We start from the raw sequence: 17041 nt of genomic DNA, 5'->3' as shown, positions 1-17041 counted from the left end.
GACTCCAAGATTACTGCCACTTGTGTAAATTAATAAAAACACAATTTTGTACAATTAATTCTGAAATGCAGCACAGGACAGTTGGTAACAGTCTGCACTACCCACTGTCTTTTCCCACTTTGTATAAATATTGTTTCCCCTTTTTTCCTTCTTCACTAGAGAAGCATATTTTAGGGATAATGAAGAACATTGCTGTCAGTCCCTGCTGTGTGGAACAATTGGACTTAAAATGTACAACTTATGGAACACATTCAGCTAATTAACAAAAATAACTGCATTAAGGTCAATTCTGGTTACACATGTGCCTCCAAACAATTGTGGCCTTTAGCTTTTCTCTGTCAGTGTTTACTAGAATTGTCACGTGTACAGAGAAAAAAAAAAAGCGAGCTGAGGCGCTGAATAAAAATGTTGCATGAGAAACAAATATGAATTCCATCTCACCCATGAAATTCTCCCTTGGCCTGAATAATCAATCTTCTTAAACAAGCCTTGAATCTGCTCGTTGGTCTGTGAAATTTGAAAGGACAAAAGAATTATGGAACAACATCAGTTATTGCAAATTAATCGTGTAATTGCAGAAATCCTGCTCTTTAATTACTGAGGAGTGAGACACAGAGATAAGAGAGTCTCACCGTGTGAGGCGACCCCAGACACTTCTTCACAAGACGTCCAAAAGTCCTTGCATCGATGCATCCAGAGCCATGTCTCTCAAAGTCCTTTATGAAGAAATATACAGTCACATTTTCTGGGAGTGTGTGAAGCAGACTCTCAGTGAGCAGTTCACACACACACACACACACACACGTACCTCAAATTCTACTTTCAGCTTCTGGAGGATGTCGAGCGATATTGTCTCATCAATCTTTTTTTGTGAGAGAGAGGGAACAAGGGGGACAATATATTATGACACGAGTCAATAAGTACTCTGCAAGTTGATTGGGACTATTGAACAAGAGCACAATGCACAACACAACACAACAAGAAAACAAGTTTAAAAAGGTCCAGTGTGTAACGTTTAGGGAGGTTTATTGGCAGATATTGGATTTTGTGTAGGGTAGGTGTAGAATCACTTCAAAAATAATGCAGTCCTGTCCCTTTTTTATTTCCTGGTTCTCACTTAATTAAACTATGTGGGCTGTGGGTGAGCGCTTTTTAGTCTGTCTTAGTCAGAGAATACTTTAAAATGCAGGACAAATCAACACTCCCAACACTCATACATCAGCTCATTATGTTAGCCGATATCGCTGCACCTATTTTAACCATGACATTGCAGAATAAAAAACAAGATTCAGATGAAAATCAAAGTTCACAAGACAAAAAGTACAAAGACCTTGTGACTTGAGAGAAGAGTGGTTATACACATGAGAAGTAATACGGTGGAATTGCCAGAACACTTATCTGAAAGTGAATGGAATCTTAGCTAGGCTAACTTCCGGTCAAAAGTCGTAACTGGGACTGACTTCATAAAATAGACGCAAACATGTCTCATGCTAGCTAATAGCAGCTCTCCATGGTATTTTGCAAACACAAACAGTGTAGAAGCATGACCACGGACACAAATTGACCAATATGGGAACAATACAATAACAAGGAACTTGGAAATTCTGACTTCCAACTACAACTGGAACGCACCATTATATACAAAAGAGGAGGTGAGTTAACAAGAAACAGGTGTGAGTGGTTAGGGGCGTGTCTGTTAATCAACGAAGGGACGGGATGAGAGCAAAAACCCGGAAGTGAAGGAGTTTGCAATGAGAGACAATGGTGAGTTTTTCAGAATAAAACAGGATAAGGTAAGTTGGGAGTAAAATGACCTGGGATAATGACAGATTACATATATGGATAAACAGAAAATAATATTTATGATTGTACTGTAGACCATCAATGAATTACCTCAATAAACTGGTAAATTAAATCCAAAAAATCAATCTTATTTTTGTCATTTTCTGTGCAACGGTCATGTATTTTACGCAGAATAGAGAACTACACCAATAAAAATTAAAGTTGACACATAACCAAAAAAAGGTGGAGGAAATGGCAGAGGGAGTGGCCGAAGGGTCCTCCATTTACTGCAATCTGCACTCTCACCATTAGATGTCACTAATTCGTACAGACTGGACCTTTAATCAGCTTAAATTAAGTTGTTTTTTTCCCCAGTCCACTCAAATTCACTCACCAGGCAGTTCACAAAGTCCGTATGCTGAAAACACAGATCGAGGTTAGAGAGGAGACATTAAAGCCTGACACTAAAACTCTGTCGAGCCACACTTTTAAATTAGAAATGGACCAAAACAGTGTTGCTCAACACCGAGTGACAACCGAGCGTAACGTCATTCATCAGAATCTGAAGCTTCGCTGCCAAGTTGACATTATTACAACCACAAGTTCAGAGACCTCCCCCGCAACCAGGCTCCTACTGGATAACACCAGCTGTTTTGTAACATAAGTTATACAATCAACATCATGTTCTGAGGATGAGCTATGAACTATTTACCCGTCAGGAAAATGTTTACTGACACAATAAATCAAGTGGGAAGAAGTAGAGGTTTCCCAATAGACCTACATTCAAAGTTGTTTTGCAACCAGAGGAGTCACCCTCTAGTGGCTATTCAGTATATCCTTATTTATTGGTTTGCTTCAGGAGGAACCCTGAAAGACTATGTCCATTTTTTATGGTCAGGATTAAGGTTACAGTCTATGCTCGAAAACTGTTGCAAACCACAAGAATTGTCTTATATCGTCAGCATATATTGTTACACCACACCACAATGTCTTCACATAGAAGTTTGATCTTTAGTTGTTGCTGTCTTGATTGTTTTAAAAGCTGCACTGACCTCCTCCGTTACTTGTGCTTTTCTTAATTGTGAATTCAAAATATCTCTCCATATTTCATAATTAAATTAAATGAACAACTTCATTAAATCCATACATTTGCAAAACAAAGAAAAAGCAGCAAATACAGTTTTAAACCGTCTGGAGGATAGTGTGTGGTTGGTTGCCATTGAGTCGAATGAAACCTTCTACCTTTTTTTTTGTGAGTCATTAAGTTTTGTCACTTGGCAAACTATCAAATGAAATGTTAACGTTTAAACCAGGATTTATGTGCTTGAATTGGAAACTGTGTAATTATCAACTCAAACAATTAGAGCTCCACCTCTAATTAGAGCATTATTCTGTAATGGCCACAACAAGCCACCACCTGCTATGACATGTATATTAGGTGTTTGCCCATGGCCGGATGACAGACCATGCTCCCGGTGTTCATTGCCTTCCTTCATTTTGTCAGTTTCCTGGCAACGGCTTCTTGATCCATGACTCACTTTTGCTCAATCATTAATAAAATAACAGGGAGACACAGTCTAATTCCTCAAGGATGTAACTGGAGTCGAGGTTACCCTGCAGTGTCTATACTGAATTGTTGAGATAATTGTATAATTTGTCAAAGTGATGGAAGTAGTAAAAGGCTTCACACAACCTCAGCTGCTTTTCTAAATCCCTTTACTGGAATTACAGAACACTGAACTCTGCAGCACATTCCTGTCTAATCAGTAAATATCTTTCCATGCACAGTTCACGTTCAGTTCAGGTCAAGCTATGGTTTTACCTCGTCTACACCGTTCATTTGGACGACTGCCCTTGACCCAGCACTTGTTGGGAACTGATTTTTTGGATGAAATGGGGTGACATACCCCCTTCTGCTTGTTAGCATTAGGCAGTTTCTGGTTTAGAATGTGGCTAGTTAGTAGCATGTCAAGTCTGTAGTGTGTTGGAATTCCAGCGGTGTAGTGGGAGGGAGTTCCAGAGGGTAGGGGCAGCGGAAGAGAAGGCTCTGTCCCCCAAGGTTCGGTGCTTGGTTGTGGTGACGGAGGGTCAGGAGGTTGGCATCGGCAGCGTCGAGACAGCAGGTGGGGGAATGGTGGTGGAGGTCAGTGCGGCAAAGAGGGGCAAGGTAATTAAGGGCTTTGTAGGTGATGAGGAGGAGCTTGTACTGAATACGGAATTAGACAGGGAGCCAGTGGAGCTGTGGAAGGATGGGGGTAATGTGGTCTCTGGAGTGAGTGCAGATGAGTAACAGGGCAGCTGAATTTTGAAAGTATTGCAGGCTTTGGAGGTCAGTCGAGGGAACGCCATAAAGAATGCTGTTACAGTATTCGAGTCTGGAAGTTATGAAGGCGTGGATTTCAGCAGTGGGGTGAGAAAGGTGCGGGTCTGGATTTCGTCACATTTTAATCACTGTTGATCATATGATTTCATATGATTAAGTAAGACTTCAGGTAAGTCTGTTAAGAATTCCCAACATGGCTGGTAAAATTATAGGGAAAGACCAGAAGTGAGACGTTTTCCTGAAAAGCAGGTTAAAACAGAAAGCCCAAAAAACGGACTATTATGCATTACCTAAACTGTAGGTCATAGATGCAGAGATGTTCTACAGTGGTTAGATTGTTTAGAGACAAATGATAGAATTTATTTACTACAACTACTAAAAGACCATGTAAACATTTTCGGTCTGTACTAATGTTAACTGAAAATGTCCAAGTTTCCCCTCAATGACATCCGACCAAATGTCAAGGAGCTTAATTATTTTTGAGTGGAAGCTTTAAGTGAAGCTCTGTGCAAATCGTCAAATCTGTCTGATTCTGCCATCACCTTTTAAAATAATTCATAAAACTGCCCTTGGGCATCAAACAACCAAGGATATTTCCAGAGGTCTGTCAAACCAAATGTAAACATTTCTCTGAATTTATAAATATGGACATGGAACCATGCTCATTTTCGATGTATTGATTGAGAATCTTTTTAACCACCTTGTGAAGCCAAAGGCAAATTTCCACTTTACGGCCTAAACACTGACTGGTGTATCTGTATCGTTTTGTTGGCCTTCAGGAGCAGCAAACACTTCAGTCTGACCAAGTTTTAGTGTGATCTCGATAAGTTTTACAGGAATTATAGTTAAAAGGGTTGAGGGGGGAAATCGATACAGTGAAATATCACGATATTTTGCATGACGATATTACATCGCTTTTGAGAGACCGAGTATTGATTTTTCTAGCATAAAAAAATCAATTGTTTCATTCCACTAGATGGTGCCACGGGCTCTCACAGTTGTGTGAGTAGATCGTAATATATGATTTCGCAAATACTCCCGATTAACTCCACCTTACCAATTCCCTAATAGTTAAAAACACATTTTCATATTTTGTGTTCCCACTAGCCATGCAGCAGACCTTCCTTTGATCTGTAATTTGGGTGAGTTTCATTTACATGAAGCTTTCAGTGTCTATGTTCACTATACTGACATAGCAAATTATTGGTGGCCTCTCTCTCTCTCTCTCTCTAGCGCCATGCAATGGCCATTATGGTCGAACTGAGACGCATGTGCAGATTGTGTAGGCCAGCTTGAGTTTGGCTCTGGTCAAACTAAATGTATATATTATGGATTAGTGATTCAACTCCCAATCACATTATATGACTTTTAGAAGTTCTATTTGGTATAATTTCAGTCATAATAACATGTTTCAAAGTCAGATTTCAGACTAATAGAATAATTTATTGAGACTCGCAATCCTCAGACTCTGCATTTCAACCAATGCCTCTTACGTCATTCCATCCTCCCTGTCAGCTTGATAGCTTGAATTTGATTCTCCTGAGGCTCCTTTAAGTAGCTGGCTCAGCAACTGTGTTTGTTTTTACTTTGGCCTGGAACACGGCCGCTCTCGGCCTCTGGGATTGACCGTCTTGCCACGTGTGCTGTCAGGCTGCAAGTAAATTGATCATTGACTTGATTTAACATGGCGTCTTTGGCATTACATTACATTCATTCAGCTCCTGGTGACTTCGAAGCTGAAGCTTGAGTTGAGTTTATTTCACATCTGTCGATGGGCAAATGCAGCACCGCGACACTGTAGTGACACCTGGAGGCTAAAGGCAGGAACTGTTCTCAAAGGCATGGCAGCATATACACATGGTAAAAGAGCTTTTGTGATCCAGATCCACCTGAAGCTTCATTTTCCTCCAGTGTTTGGTATAGACTGACCCATTTTTTTTACAACTTTCCTGAACCATAAATCAAATTATTAACTGCGATTTTCATAGAGAGTGTGGTCCTCGATCAGATATACAGTATATCCAATATGTGGACATGTCATAACATCATCAACCTGCAGCAGCGTGGCAACCTTTCATGTTGTTGCAAAAAGGTTACAGTGTGCATATGCGTGCCTGTTCAAAGGACAGTCACATTCACATGAAAGTCAGATACATGACACAAGCATAAAAGCTCATCTGTAGTGATCTGATCGTATCTGAAAGTTTTCTTTGACCCTTTCCTTTGCAGCTGGACCACAACATTTGTGCTATAGTTTAAAGAAACCTACAAAACGAGGTTTTTTTTTGTGTTAAAGCTCCACTGTGTAACTTTGTTGCCAAAACACTGTCCAGTTTTTTTGCGGTAAGCGACAGAGACGTTGCTGTGAGGAAGACGTCTTCTCCTGCTGCTGTTGTGTCACACGGACACAGCCTAAGTCAGGACTACGAGGATTTGGACATTTTGTGGGAGCATCTTGGCATTTTTCAGCTAAGGAGGCGGAGCTGTGACATCAGACTTTCCCTCCCACTCCTCAGGTGAGACTCCACAACTTCGTGAAAGGACGACTCTAGGTCCATATTCCAACTGTCCACTGCTATCTCGCTTTACCGGCGTCACGCTTCCAACCTTTCACCTGTCAGCAGTGACATAAGATGCACCACCCCGGCTGAGTACCGTTCGCTACGTCATTTTTTGTGTTTCCATTAGGAATGGTACCAAAATAAAAAGCCCCAACAGTTCCATTCTTTGGCACCCTTTCCTTGGGGTTAGCTGAGTTATGTTGTGGGCTGTTTATTTCTTCTTAATGGGAGAAAAAAATGTTTTATATTATATATTTATATATTAGATATTTAAGTTTGGTATCACGAAATCGCTAAACTACCTTGTGCAATTTTCAAATCAGGAGAACATCTTTGTTTCTCACAGATCTGCACAAATATCACACAGTAATTTCAACATTCACTAGTATATAAAGTTACACACTGCAGCTTTAATACTGTATGCACATTAGATCATAAATACTGAAATAAAGGGAGGGGGGTTAGATAAGACACATGTGGTGCTGTAACTTTCACACAGATGTGTTTAAATTCGTACCTTGAGGCTGCGAATCGAACCTCTGCTGTGCCGTTGACGTCTTAGGGTCGGCGTCTTCTCCCCGAGTGTCACAGAGTGTCTTCGCTTGTTTTGCTTCAGCAGCTCTCGAATGAACCACTCAGGCTCCTCTTTACTCTCCTTGTTTACTGCACTTCTGTGACCCCGACGCTCAGGCCCAGAGCTGTTTCGCTTCCTCTCGCCCGTACACCTCAGCTCTGAGAGGAGGCTGGTGGATTTGAGAGGGTATTTGGGTGAAATGCTGTAAAATCCCCCTCAGGGTTAAACAGTTCCATGGAACAGACTTACATTTATACTTTTGCATTTTAAGCCAATATTGACAATTTTTTATTGTCTGTTTTTCTCTAAATGGAAAATATGTGACGTCATGTTTTTGCAAGAAGAGCCAACACTTGTGATTGAGATTAACTCCTCAAGAAAATGTTTACTGATGTTATAAATCAAATGTAAAGTAGCTCATTATCCTCCCTCTCGTGCCCCCCTGGTGGCTATTGAATATATTCCTATTTCTGGTTGGCTTCAGGAGCAAATCTGAAAGCTTACGTCAATTGTTTAATATATCTGGTGCATGGTTTTGTAATTAAATTCAAGACTTTTGATTTTGTGTTGACATTTCATATTTTGTAAAGAGTCTTTTATATCTACAGGACTATAAATGACATGATAATAGATGAACAAATGAATGAATAAATAACATTATTATAACTAATAAATAAATAAAATAATAAATAAGTTAATACGTTAAAGTCGGCCATCAAAAAACCCATTGATAAATACATTTCTTCAATTTAGTATTTTTTTTCCTGTATTATCTTTATTTTATTAATGCATTCATCATTTATGGATTCATTTATTCATTCATCCATATACATGCACATTACTTTTTACATATATATTTTTTCTTTTTATTTACATTGTCCTAATATCTGTTAAAGTCTGGACCCAGTGCTGCTTAATCCCTTTTGATCTGGAAATCACGCTGTACTTGTGACTATAATTTTGTTATACATGTTTCATACTTTTTTATTTACAAACTTTGGAAAAATACTACACACTATTAATTTCAGAGCTGTGATTATGTGTGTCCTATGTGATCACACTTCCTGTGTTATATCCTGTTTTCCTGCCACAGGTGACACTTTGAGCACCATGACAACAGTAAACAATTGTGAGTGAGACAGAGATTAATGCATAATGACAAGAGAAACAAAAACTAGGTCTCCCACCTAGTGTTTTAGTCCCTGGATTAGACAGTAAAATGTTTCATCTTAAAAAGTATAGAATGGCACATTACCTGGTCACATGTTGAGTTTCTAATCTTCCAGGAGTTGAGGAAGAGCGGACGTTTCTCCCCGCAGGCATTCTTGTTCTTAAATTGTGTCCTAAATGTTGACTTTGAAGCACATTTCCTCAGACAGACGTCGACAAAGACACAGTGAATCAGACCGATCCAAATATCAGTCTACCTGACACTCACTCTTGGTTAACACCTGAGAAGAGCAGGTGACCCCATGGTAACTAAGAAACCTAAGAGTGACAACTGAGACTGCAAAACTAAAAAGGGAGTGAACAGTTTTTGGTCCATGCGCTGCTTAAACTTTGTTTGAAACAAGTATTACGCTGCACTGTTTCCATGGTAATCTCATTAGTTGAGTGGCTATGATGATTTTTTTTTTACTTTAACGACAGCTGCCGAAGGAATTAATATATTTAACAAAAGACAATACATTTATCTTGTGTGAGTGAAAGAAATCACTCAAACTTATCAATCAGTTACCAAAATAATTGTAGCTTCGCAGCCCTATATACACGTACTGCCCATAACAAAGTTTGTTATGATTGAAGTTTAATCATAATTATAAAGGGAGGAAAAATAAAAGAATATAATCACAGATGTCCATGTATTAAATCGGTATAAAAGTGGAAGATATTTGCAAGAGAAGTAAAGAAAGAAGGAAAAGAAAACCAAGAATAAACACATAAGTGCCGTTATACGATATCATACAAACAAAATCCATTACATCGACACAAGAGAGCATACAAATGTATATTATATTGCAGGTAAAAACAAAATGGACATAAACAAGACAATAACAATCTAACCCTAAACATTGTCAAATATCAAAATAATAATAAAAAAAAAGCCGAAAGAATAAGATCAAAGAAAAAAAAAAAGTCTCACTAACATGATGAAAGGATAACATCAACATAGGAAGGCAGATCAGTAAAGTGGGTTTGGAGAAGTGAATTTAAAAAGTATCAACCCACCAAAAAAACCCAGAAAAAAAACAGAAGAAGAAGACGAATTCAAAGTATTGACTGAATCTTCCAGCATTATCTCGACAGGTAATTACATCATAATATATTTAATTATTTCTTTAAACACTCATCGAGTCCTATAAATTCACAAAATACAAGGTCAGCTGCAGATAAACCAATCAAAAAGGTTCATAAATGTCCTGGTCATCTTAAGAGAGGAGCTTAAGAACAGAGTATTATTAAGAGTATTGTTCTCCTCACTGTTTGAACAGGCGTCTTCACTCCGCTTAGTTTCGACAGCTTCTCTTTCTGCAAAGTCAACAGATTTCATATCGACCTAGACAAAGAACTCACTATGTACAAACCTGAATTTTGAAGTGTATTTTTGAAAAAAATGTAAAAGGTCCAGTGTGTGTGTTTAAAACATAGGTACACTTATTTTAACTGAGCAGAAATCAAAAAAAGAAAACTTAATATGGAAATACTTCATATATTAATATATATTAAATACTTAACACTATGATTGCACATAGACAGAACATACGTAATACGACAGTTTATCGTGAGAACAGTTATAAATGCATCGTTAATGTGAACTATATATCACTCTATATCAACACAAACACTCTTATTTTGAAATATCCATAATTGCTATACCATTTTGTAAAAACAATATACTGTACGTATTAGAATCATATAAGTTTCACATTTTACGATGATAGATTATTGTTGGAACAATTAAAATAATGGAGTTGTTTCTGTATGTTTTTTAGTAATAGATTAGTTTTGCATCATAAATGGATTGTTAATGTGAACGTCATATTGTTCTAACTCAACACAGACACTTTTATTTTATAATATCTATCAGTGCGATATAATTTTGTTAGAACAATATATTGCACATAATACAATAGTTAGCGTAATATAATAATAATATACGTTCCACGTTATAACATGATAGTTTATTGTTAGAACGTACCCTAATACAATAGTTTATCACTGGAACAGTTATAATAATGGAGTTGTTTCTATATTTTTTGTAATAGATTAGTTTTGCATCATACATGCATTGTTAATGTTTAACTATATATCACTTATCTTCTCATTGCGATATCATTTTGTTAGAACAATATACTGTCAGTAAGGCAAGCGTTTATCACATTATAACAGATAGTTGATATATTGTGATATCATTTTAAGCTCATACGGCCCACCACTACTATATAATAGTTGAAAAAATATTATCAAGGAGCCACCAAGCATTTAAGTGGCTTTATGGTTTTTTAAGTTTATCGTGACAGATGTGGACATTATAATACAACAATATAGCTCTTTAATATTTCATCTTTAAGTCGCATTGTCCCGCGTTCACTCCAAACGTCTGTGTCCCCTCTTTCGAATTAAACCTCTGGCTGTTCGTCATTCAAGTTTAGCGCCATCACTTTCTCTTGTTATGGACAAACCAGTCGCTCAGTATGCGGGACTGAGGCGTTGGTGTCCAATAAGATGCTCCATGGAGTTGGCGGCAGCCAATGTCCAACAGCCGGAGGAGACAGAGGGATAAACAGAGAGGAGGATCACTCACTACTCACCCCGCACTGACGCTGCTCTTCCTCCCATTGTTTGACACGTACAGTCGCACAGCCGTGGCCTCATATAGCGCTGTAGAGGTGAGCACCGTGACCGGGTAACTTTGCAACAGAAACACTAACGCGTGGGTGAGTGGGTTTGTGCGTGATGAGTGAATGGATGAATGAATGGATGGATGGAACAGCGCGCTGTCATATTATATTTAGCCTAGTGTTGTACATGTGTGTAGCTGCGTGACTGAGCTGGGTGCGCTGCTAACACAATACTAAAATAAAAACACGTAACCTCGCTACGTATTTGCACAAAACTGACAATAACTGTAATTTAAATTAATACACGCGCAGTCGTACCGCCGCCCGCTACTCGCTCGCGCCAGTGTGAAAGCCCTCGTTAGCCGTTGAGCTAACAGCGAACCTGTACGTGTAAGCCTGGCTATGTTGCTAACAGGGGAGCTAGCGCTCTGCTAGAATGGAGAACTCTATAGACGTTGATGCCGCTGACCGAGCGCTGCTACTGCTGCTGTGGAGACAGACACGGTCCAGGGATGCAGACTAGAGCATCACCACCACTTTGACTGAAACTTTAAACACACTGTACCGCCCGTGTCTCTCCGGGGGGAAATAAGAGGCCGCAATGCAGGGGCGCGCAGTCTGTTAACAGTCCCGTTAGCCATTGTTAGCAGCGCAAATCAGCCATTTTAATAATCGCCGCATCACGAATTAAGTTGTGTAGCATTCCAGCTAACTAGCTAGCCTAGCTGAGAGCGCAAAGGACACAAAGCAAGCGGCTAACCAGCTAGCGAGAAGATCATAGACGATGAATGCAAATGCTAATGTATTCATCTGCCGGTTAGCTTTATGTTTTAACAGGCAGGTGCTGCATAATAATAATTTAACACAATGTGCCGCAATTGAATAACTTAAATTTTAAGTACTTGTATTTTATCTGCACACGTAGCCTGGACGCTGAAGGTAAATCATATAAGTGACGTATAGTTTAATGCAGTATTTAAAAAAAAAAAATAAAAAAATTATTATGTTGGCCTTAATACAATGGCTCATCAGTCACCACAGACGCCCTCCTCCTCCCACCTCCCTCTTTAAACAATGGGCTGAACTGACAAAGCCAGAGGCAGTTGATTTCAGGGATATTAAGGCCTTGTTTAAACCAACAGCAAATAAAAAATAAAAATCATTTAAATCATTATTTTACTTATTTTGCATGGATGATCAGTAAGAATAATGACAATGGAGCCATATTCAGACAATAGAGATATAATTGAAGAATGATGAGTGTTTTTTTTGTATTTTAACACATTTTTTAGACTGTTTTGAAAAATAAAAATGTTTAAATGATGTGACAATCCATCCCACGAAAGAGGAGATATATATTAAAAAGGTGTGTAGTCACAGGAATAGGAATATTAGAATATTATTAGTAATTTGAAAAATGTGCATCATTTAGAAAAAATGTTTTATTGAAAATATATGCAGCTAGGGCTGCAACTAACCGAATAATCAAAACATCTGTTGATTATTTCCCAATTAATCTGTTCTAGTTTGGTTTGTAAAATGTCAGAAATTGTTGAAAAATCTGAGACATTTGAAGTATTGGAAAAAAAACGATAAAAAAAATCAAAAAATAATTGGCAAATAATAATTGATTGTGGCTTTGCAGCCCTATATACATGTACTATCCCAAGTATTGTTTAATAATTTGTAACTGTTGTGTATCATTTGGTATTGTAAAACTGTATTTATATATTTATAACAGATAAAGTGGAATAAAGAAGTGGTATCGGCCAAAAAAAACGATGACATCCAAACAGGTGGGGAGGCAGAATGATGCATTCACTCAACAAAACATGAAGTACCAGAGTTTGACGATGTGATTATTCAGAGAGGGTTTTTTTTTCTCTATTAACATTTAAAAGTTGCGTTAGAAACGTGGGTACGCCTACATCTTCAACTAAGCGACCCACGCTGATAGGTTGGATATGTCTGGATGACAGTTGCTTGAAATGGTCATACATTTACATTGATGTGTTTTGAAAATCTGAATCACAACAAATCACTATTTTAAGGCACATAAAAAAATTTATTTAATTAATAAATTTCCCTGCGGTTTGACGAACCCTCAGATATTCCCTCTACACTGCATGACTGGACTGGATGGATTTCACTGAAAACTTGTCTCTGTTTTTAGAAAATCAAGATGGTGAAGGATCCAAAGAAGCCGAGGGGCAAAATGTCCTCGTACGCCTACTTTGTGCAGACATGTCGCGAAGAGCACAAGAAGAAACATCCGGAAGCCTCTGTCAACTTCTCAGAGTTCTCCAAGAGATGCTCTGAGCGGTGGAAGGTAAAATTTATCACTTTCATCTTCAAATCCAAATAATTTCTTTCTTTCTCTTGTTAAAAGCAACATTTTTTTGTCTGTTCCCCAAAGACTATGTCACAAAAGGAGAAATGCAAGTTTGAAGACATGGCCAAACTGGATAAGGTGCGTTATGAGAGGGAAATGAAGACCTATATTCCCCCCAAGGGCCAGAAGAAGAAGCGCTTCAAGGACCCCAACGCCCCCAAGAGACCACCGTATGTACCATCGCCAACTTACATACATTTCTTTCTCCCTCAATTCAAAGTGTAAGGTTTATTATATGAGCTTAAGACATACATTTTCTCTCCACAGGTCGGCCTTCTTCCTCTTCTGCGCAGACTTTCGCCCCAAGGTCAAAAGCGAGCATCCTGGACTCTCCATCGGGGACACGGCAAAGAAGTTGGGAGAGATGTGGAACGGCACAGCCGCAGAGGACAAGCAGCCGTATGAGCGGAAAGCTGCCAAGCTGAAGGAGAAATACGACAAGGTGAGCCTCCATCACGTAAACAAGGCTGCGCTTCAAATAAACACGTTTTACTCTCGCGGGGGAATTCACTTCCTTCTTATGTGCTTTCGGCAGGATATTGTTGCATACCGCACAAAGGGCAAAGTGGATTCAGCGTCAGCTAAAGCAGAGGAGGACGATGAGGAGGAGGAAGACGAGGAGGGAGAGGAGGACGACGACGATGACGACGATGACGATGACGAGTAGACTGCAATGATGATGGAGCCTCCCAAGTTTTGATTTTTGCCATATAATCCTAATATACTCGATTCACCGTTATGAAACAGAAGTTGATTGAACAAGAACATGTGTATATTTAATGTTTTTATGATGTACAGTGTTACGCCTCCCCTTTTATTTTGTAAAGTTAACACTACATATCTTAAGTTTGCAATTTTTTTCTAGTGGTAGTTCTTTATCCCAGCCATATTCCGTAACTATTTAGGAGGACTATGAATCTGTAAGAAAGTAAGTAGTCTATAAGTGTTACAACTCAAAAATGAGATTTCTGAGTTGTTTAGTGTATTTTTCTTTGTTTTGAGAAATATTTTTTTATGTGCCGTCCCAATGTCTTTTTATTGTTCTTTGAATACCACTCTAATATCAAATGCAGCTGTCGACATTAAAGAATGTCTTCAATAAAGGTCGGTTTTTTTTAAAGGCGTTCTGAGTTTTCCTTCATTCTCGTGTAGAACATCGATGGTTGATCGATCCGAAACAGAGGAAGTGTTGTCTTGTGTTACAGCTGGCATGTAACAGAATATGAAGGGAAAAAAAGAAACACAAAACGTGCATGTAAATCTAAGAACATAATAGATTCTGCATGTATTTGGCATCTTTCACGGAATTAAAATTTCACAAAGCGGTTCACAGGCGTCCAAGTAATAAAGCAACAATTATTACAAACAAGGCAATAAAAAAGTAACCAATATATATAGTTAACTAAAAAATTAAAAAACAACGCATAAAAAATACATTAAATATGTGACAACTGGAGTGAAGAAAATGTATCAGCCACAGAGGGCGCTGTAATAAATAGTTTTCTGAGTGTGTTAAGGCTCATGTTTCTCTTTACTGAGCACCTCATTATTTACCAAACAATAATCTAATTCTACACACTGAGCTTCCACACACTGTATCGGCTATTTATATAATATATAAAATAACGGTATATATATATATAACCCAGAAGGAGGCGCTGATTTAAGTTCACATAATCATACATGCATAAAGTAAAAGCAGTTTTTATTTTTCTGACCTTAACAAAGAAAGTTAAACTTTTTTGCACCCCCTCCTGTTCAGCAAATCAGAAATTAATTCAGTTTTGTAAAGAGAATGCAGATTTTAAATCATTATATCATGAGCGATAAAGCATCAAACACTGGCAGTCTTTTGGCTCTATACTGAGGTTAACCAGGAAATTGGAACATACTGGACAGCCACCAGGGGGCGACCCTGCCGTTTGTAAAAAAGAACTGTATTTGAATGGAAGTCTATTGGAAAATACGCTTCAACTACTACTAGAATTATAGACTCACTGGTCACTTAGTTGGATACACCTGGTCAACTGTGTGTTAATGCATGTAATCAGCCAATCACATGACAACAGCTTAATGAATTTCGACATTTAGATGAGGTCAAGACGCGGTTGTTGAAGTTTAAACTGAGCTTAAGAATAAGCGAGAAACGTGGCATGGCTGTTGATCTGAGTATTTCAGAAACTACTTATCTATTTCTATCTATTTGATCCATTTGGTGGGTTTTGGGTTTGATGCCAAAGGTCAGACAAAAATGACTGGACTGGTTTTAGATGAGAGAGAGGCAAAAGTTACTTAAGTGTGTTAAAACCAAGGTATGAAGAAGTTCAACTCTGAGCACGCAAATGTTGACGCAAATGAGCTACGGCTGCAGAAAAGCACTCCTGCCACTGTCCCTAATAAAGTGACCGGTCTTCCAACAAAAAGCACTTTGTGTGTTTTCTTCCCGTGTGAGTGCAGGAACAGATCCTTTGTGATCCTTGGATGGGATGGATTTCCCTCTGCCTGTAACCAGAGACACAGTCTCACAGCCACGGTGGCCTCACAGTCACTTAAAGGCAGGTTTTTTTCATGTCTGTTTATCAGAGCGCTCTCAGCGACATTTGTCCTTTAACCGACACAAAGAAACGTTCTCGTAGAAAAAGTGTCGCCGTCGTCTGCGTTCAGCGTGTTTTCTCTCCTCCTGTGTAGCAACAAGCAGCACATTAGCACATGTTTTAGCACTTGAATCAATCTTTATTTATATATCACCTTTTTTATACAAATAAAATACAACACATATTTTACACCCATATTCACACACCACAGTATGTACTTTAAAACAAACAAGGCCTTGTTATACTGTATGTTTATATTATTTATATAACAAAGAAAAATAGATAGCTTGCTAGATAGATAGATAGAGTAAAATTAAAGTAGTGGCTGAGATAAATTCTACATAAAAATAGTGCATTAAAATAAGAAAAAGGGAAAACTCAATAGGAATGAAAAATAAAAGCCAAACTTAAAAAGGCAGGTTTACTCTGCTTTAAAAATCCTTGTCATCAAACATGATTTTATTCTTCCATTCACGCTGCTTCACTGACAAACCTGACATACAGTGTTTATATTCTGTGCTACAGCAGAGTCGGCTGCAGTTTGAGACCAGAGTGTTTTGTTTTCTCTCCTTTCACACATGAAATGAACGCCTCGCAGTCTCTGAATGAATGAATGAATGAATGAATGAATGAATCCTCCCTCTGACAGGCTCCCTGTGGGTTTTACCTTCACTGCAGGCAGACGCTCAATGCGTCCATTTCATCTCCAACACCCTGGAACGTCACCAGCCAAAATCCATGGAGGGAATACAAAACAGGGTGATTCAGCAAAGCACAGTGAATTATTGAATAATGTGCTTGCTCCTTTGTTTCCCTTTGAAATGTTGCTTGGTTTATAAAGACACTTCGATTATGTTGTTTTTCTATCACGATACCGCATGTTTTTTGTAACCACAACAAAAAAATTTGTTAAGAGTTTTTTTTCTGCTGCAGGATTTGCATGGAGTGATGTCAGAGGGGGCGTGGCCAGTGA

At 38.5% G+C, this 17041-nt stretch overlaps 2 protein-coding genes across 7 annotated transcripts in view; one reads left to right on the top strand and one right to left on the bottom strand.

The window, feature by feature from the left end:
- The window catches only part of wdr95 (WD40 repeat domain 95), a 30843-nt gene extending 19794 nt beyond the window's left edge, over positions 1-11049 (bottom strand). Inside the window, exons 1-6 of one of the 2 annotated variants that reach the window (XM_044032150.1) lie at positions 8496-11049; positions 7184-7409; positions 2177-2200; positions 809-862; positions 633-716; positions 442-507 (exon numbers count right to left, since the gene is read on the bottom strand). In XM_044032150.1, coding sequence (XP_043888085.1) covers positions 442-507; positions 633-716; positions 809-862; positions 2177-2200; positions 7184-7409; positions 8496-8563 — 522 coding nt within the window. In that variant the 5' untranslated portion in view covers positions 8564-11049. The remainder of the gene's footprint in view (positions 1-441; positions 508-632; positions 717-808; positions 863-2176; positions 2201-7183; positions 7410-8495) is intronic. The other variant, XM_044032151.1, reaches the window with a different exon arrangement.
- On the top strand, positions 10978-14594 carry hmgb1b (high mobility group box 1b). Of its 5 annotated transcripts, none has more exons than XM_044032153.1 (6): positions 11064-11130; positions 12824-12878; positions 13256-13411; positions 13499-13644; positions 13742-13916; positions 14010-14594. In XM_044032153.1, the coding sequence occupies exons 2-6, from the start codon at positions 12864-12866 to the stop codon at positions 14139-14141; spliced, it is 624 nt and encodes a 207-aa protein (XP_043888088.1). In that variant the 5' UTR covers positions 11064-11130; positions 12824-12863; the 3' UTR covers positions 14142-14594. The 5 variants fall into 5 exon arrangements, with proteins under 5 accessions (XP_043888087.1, XP_043888088.1, XP_043888090.1 ...); XM_044032155.1 differs by having other exon boundaries at positions 11114-11178; XM_044032154.1 differs by having other exon boundaries at positions 11129-11147.
- The last annotated feature ends 2447 nt before the right edge of the window (positions 14595-17041 follow it).

Source organism: Solea senegalensis, linkage group LG8, assembly GCF_019176455.1.
Source record: "Solea senegalensis isolate Sse05_10M linkage group LG8, IFAPA_SoseM_1, whole genome shotgun sequence".
Lineage (NCBI taxonomy): Eukaryota > Metazoa > Chordata > Actinopteri > Pleuronectiformes > Soleidae > Solea > Solea senegalensis.
This window is presented reverse-complemented; position numbering and strand designations above follow the sequence as displayed.

Bases quoted from the DNA above. Each gene is read 5' to 3' on its own strand.
- hmgb1b (XM_044032152.1), top strand. From the start codon at position 10,993: ATGTCCAACAGCCGGAGGAGACAGAGGGATAAACAGAGAGGAGGATCA. The intron at 11,131-13,255 runs GTGAGCACCGTG...CTCTGTTTTTAG, and splicing joins CCTCATATAGCGCTGTAGAG to AAAATCAAGATGGTGAAGGA. The intron at 13,645-13,741 runs GTATGTACCATC...TTCTCTCCACAG, and splicing joins AACGCCCCCAAGAGACCACC to GTCGGCCTTCTTCCTCTTCT.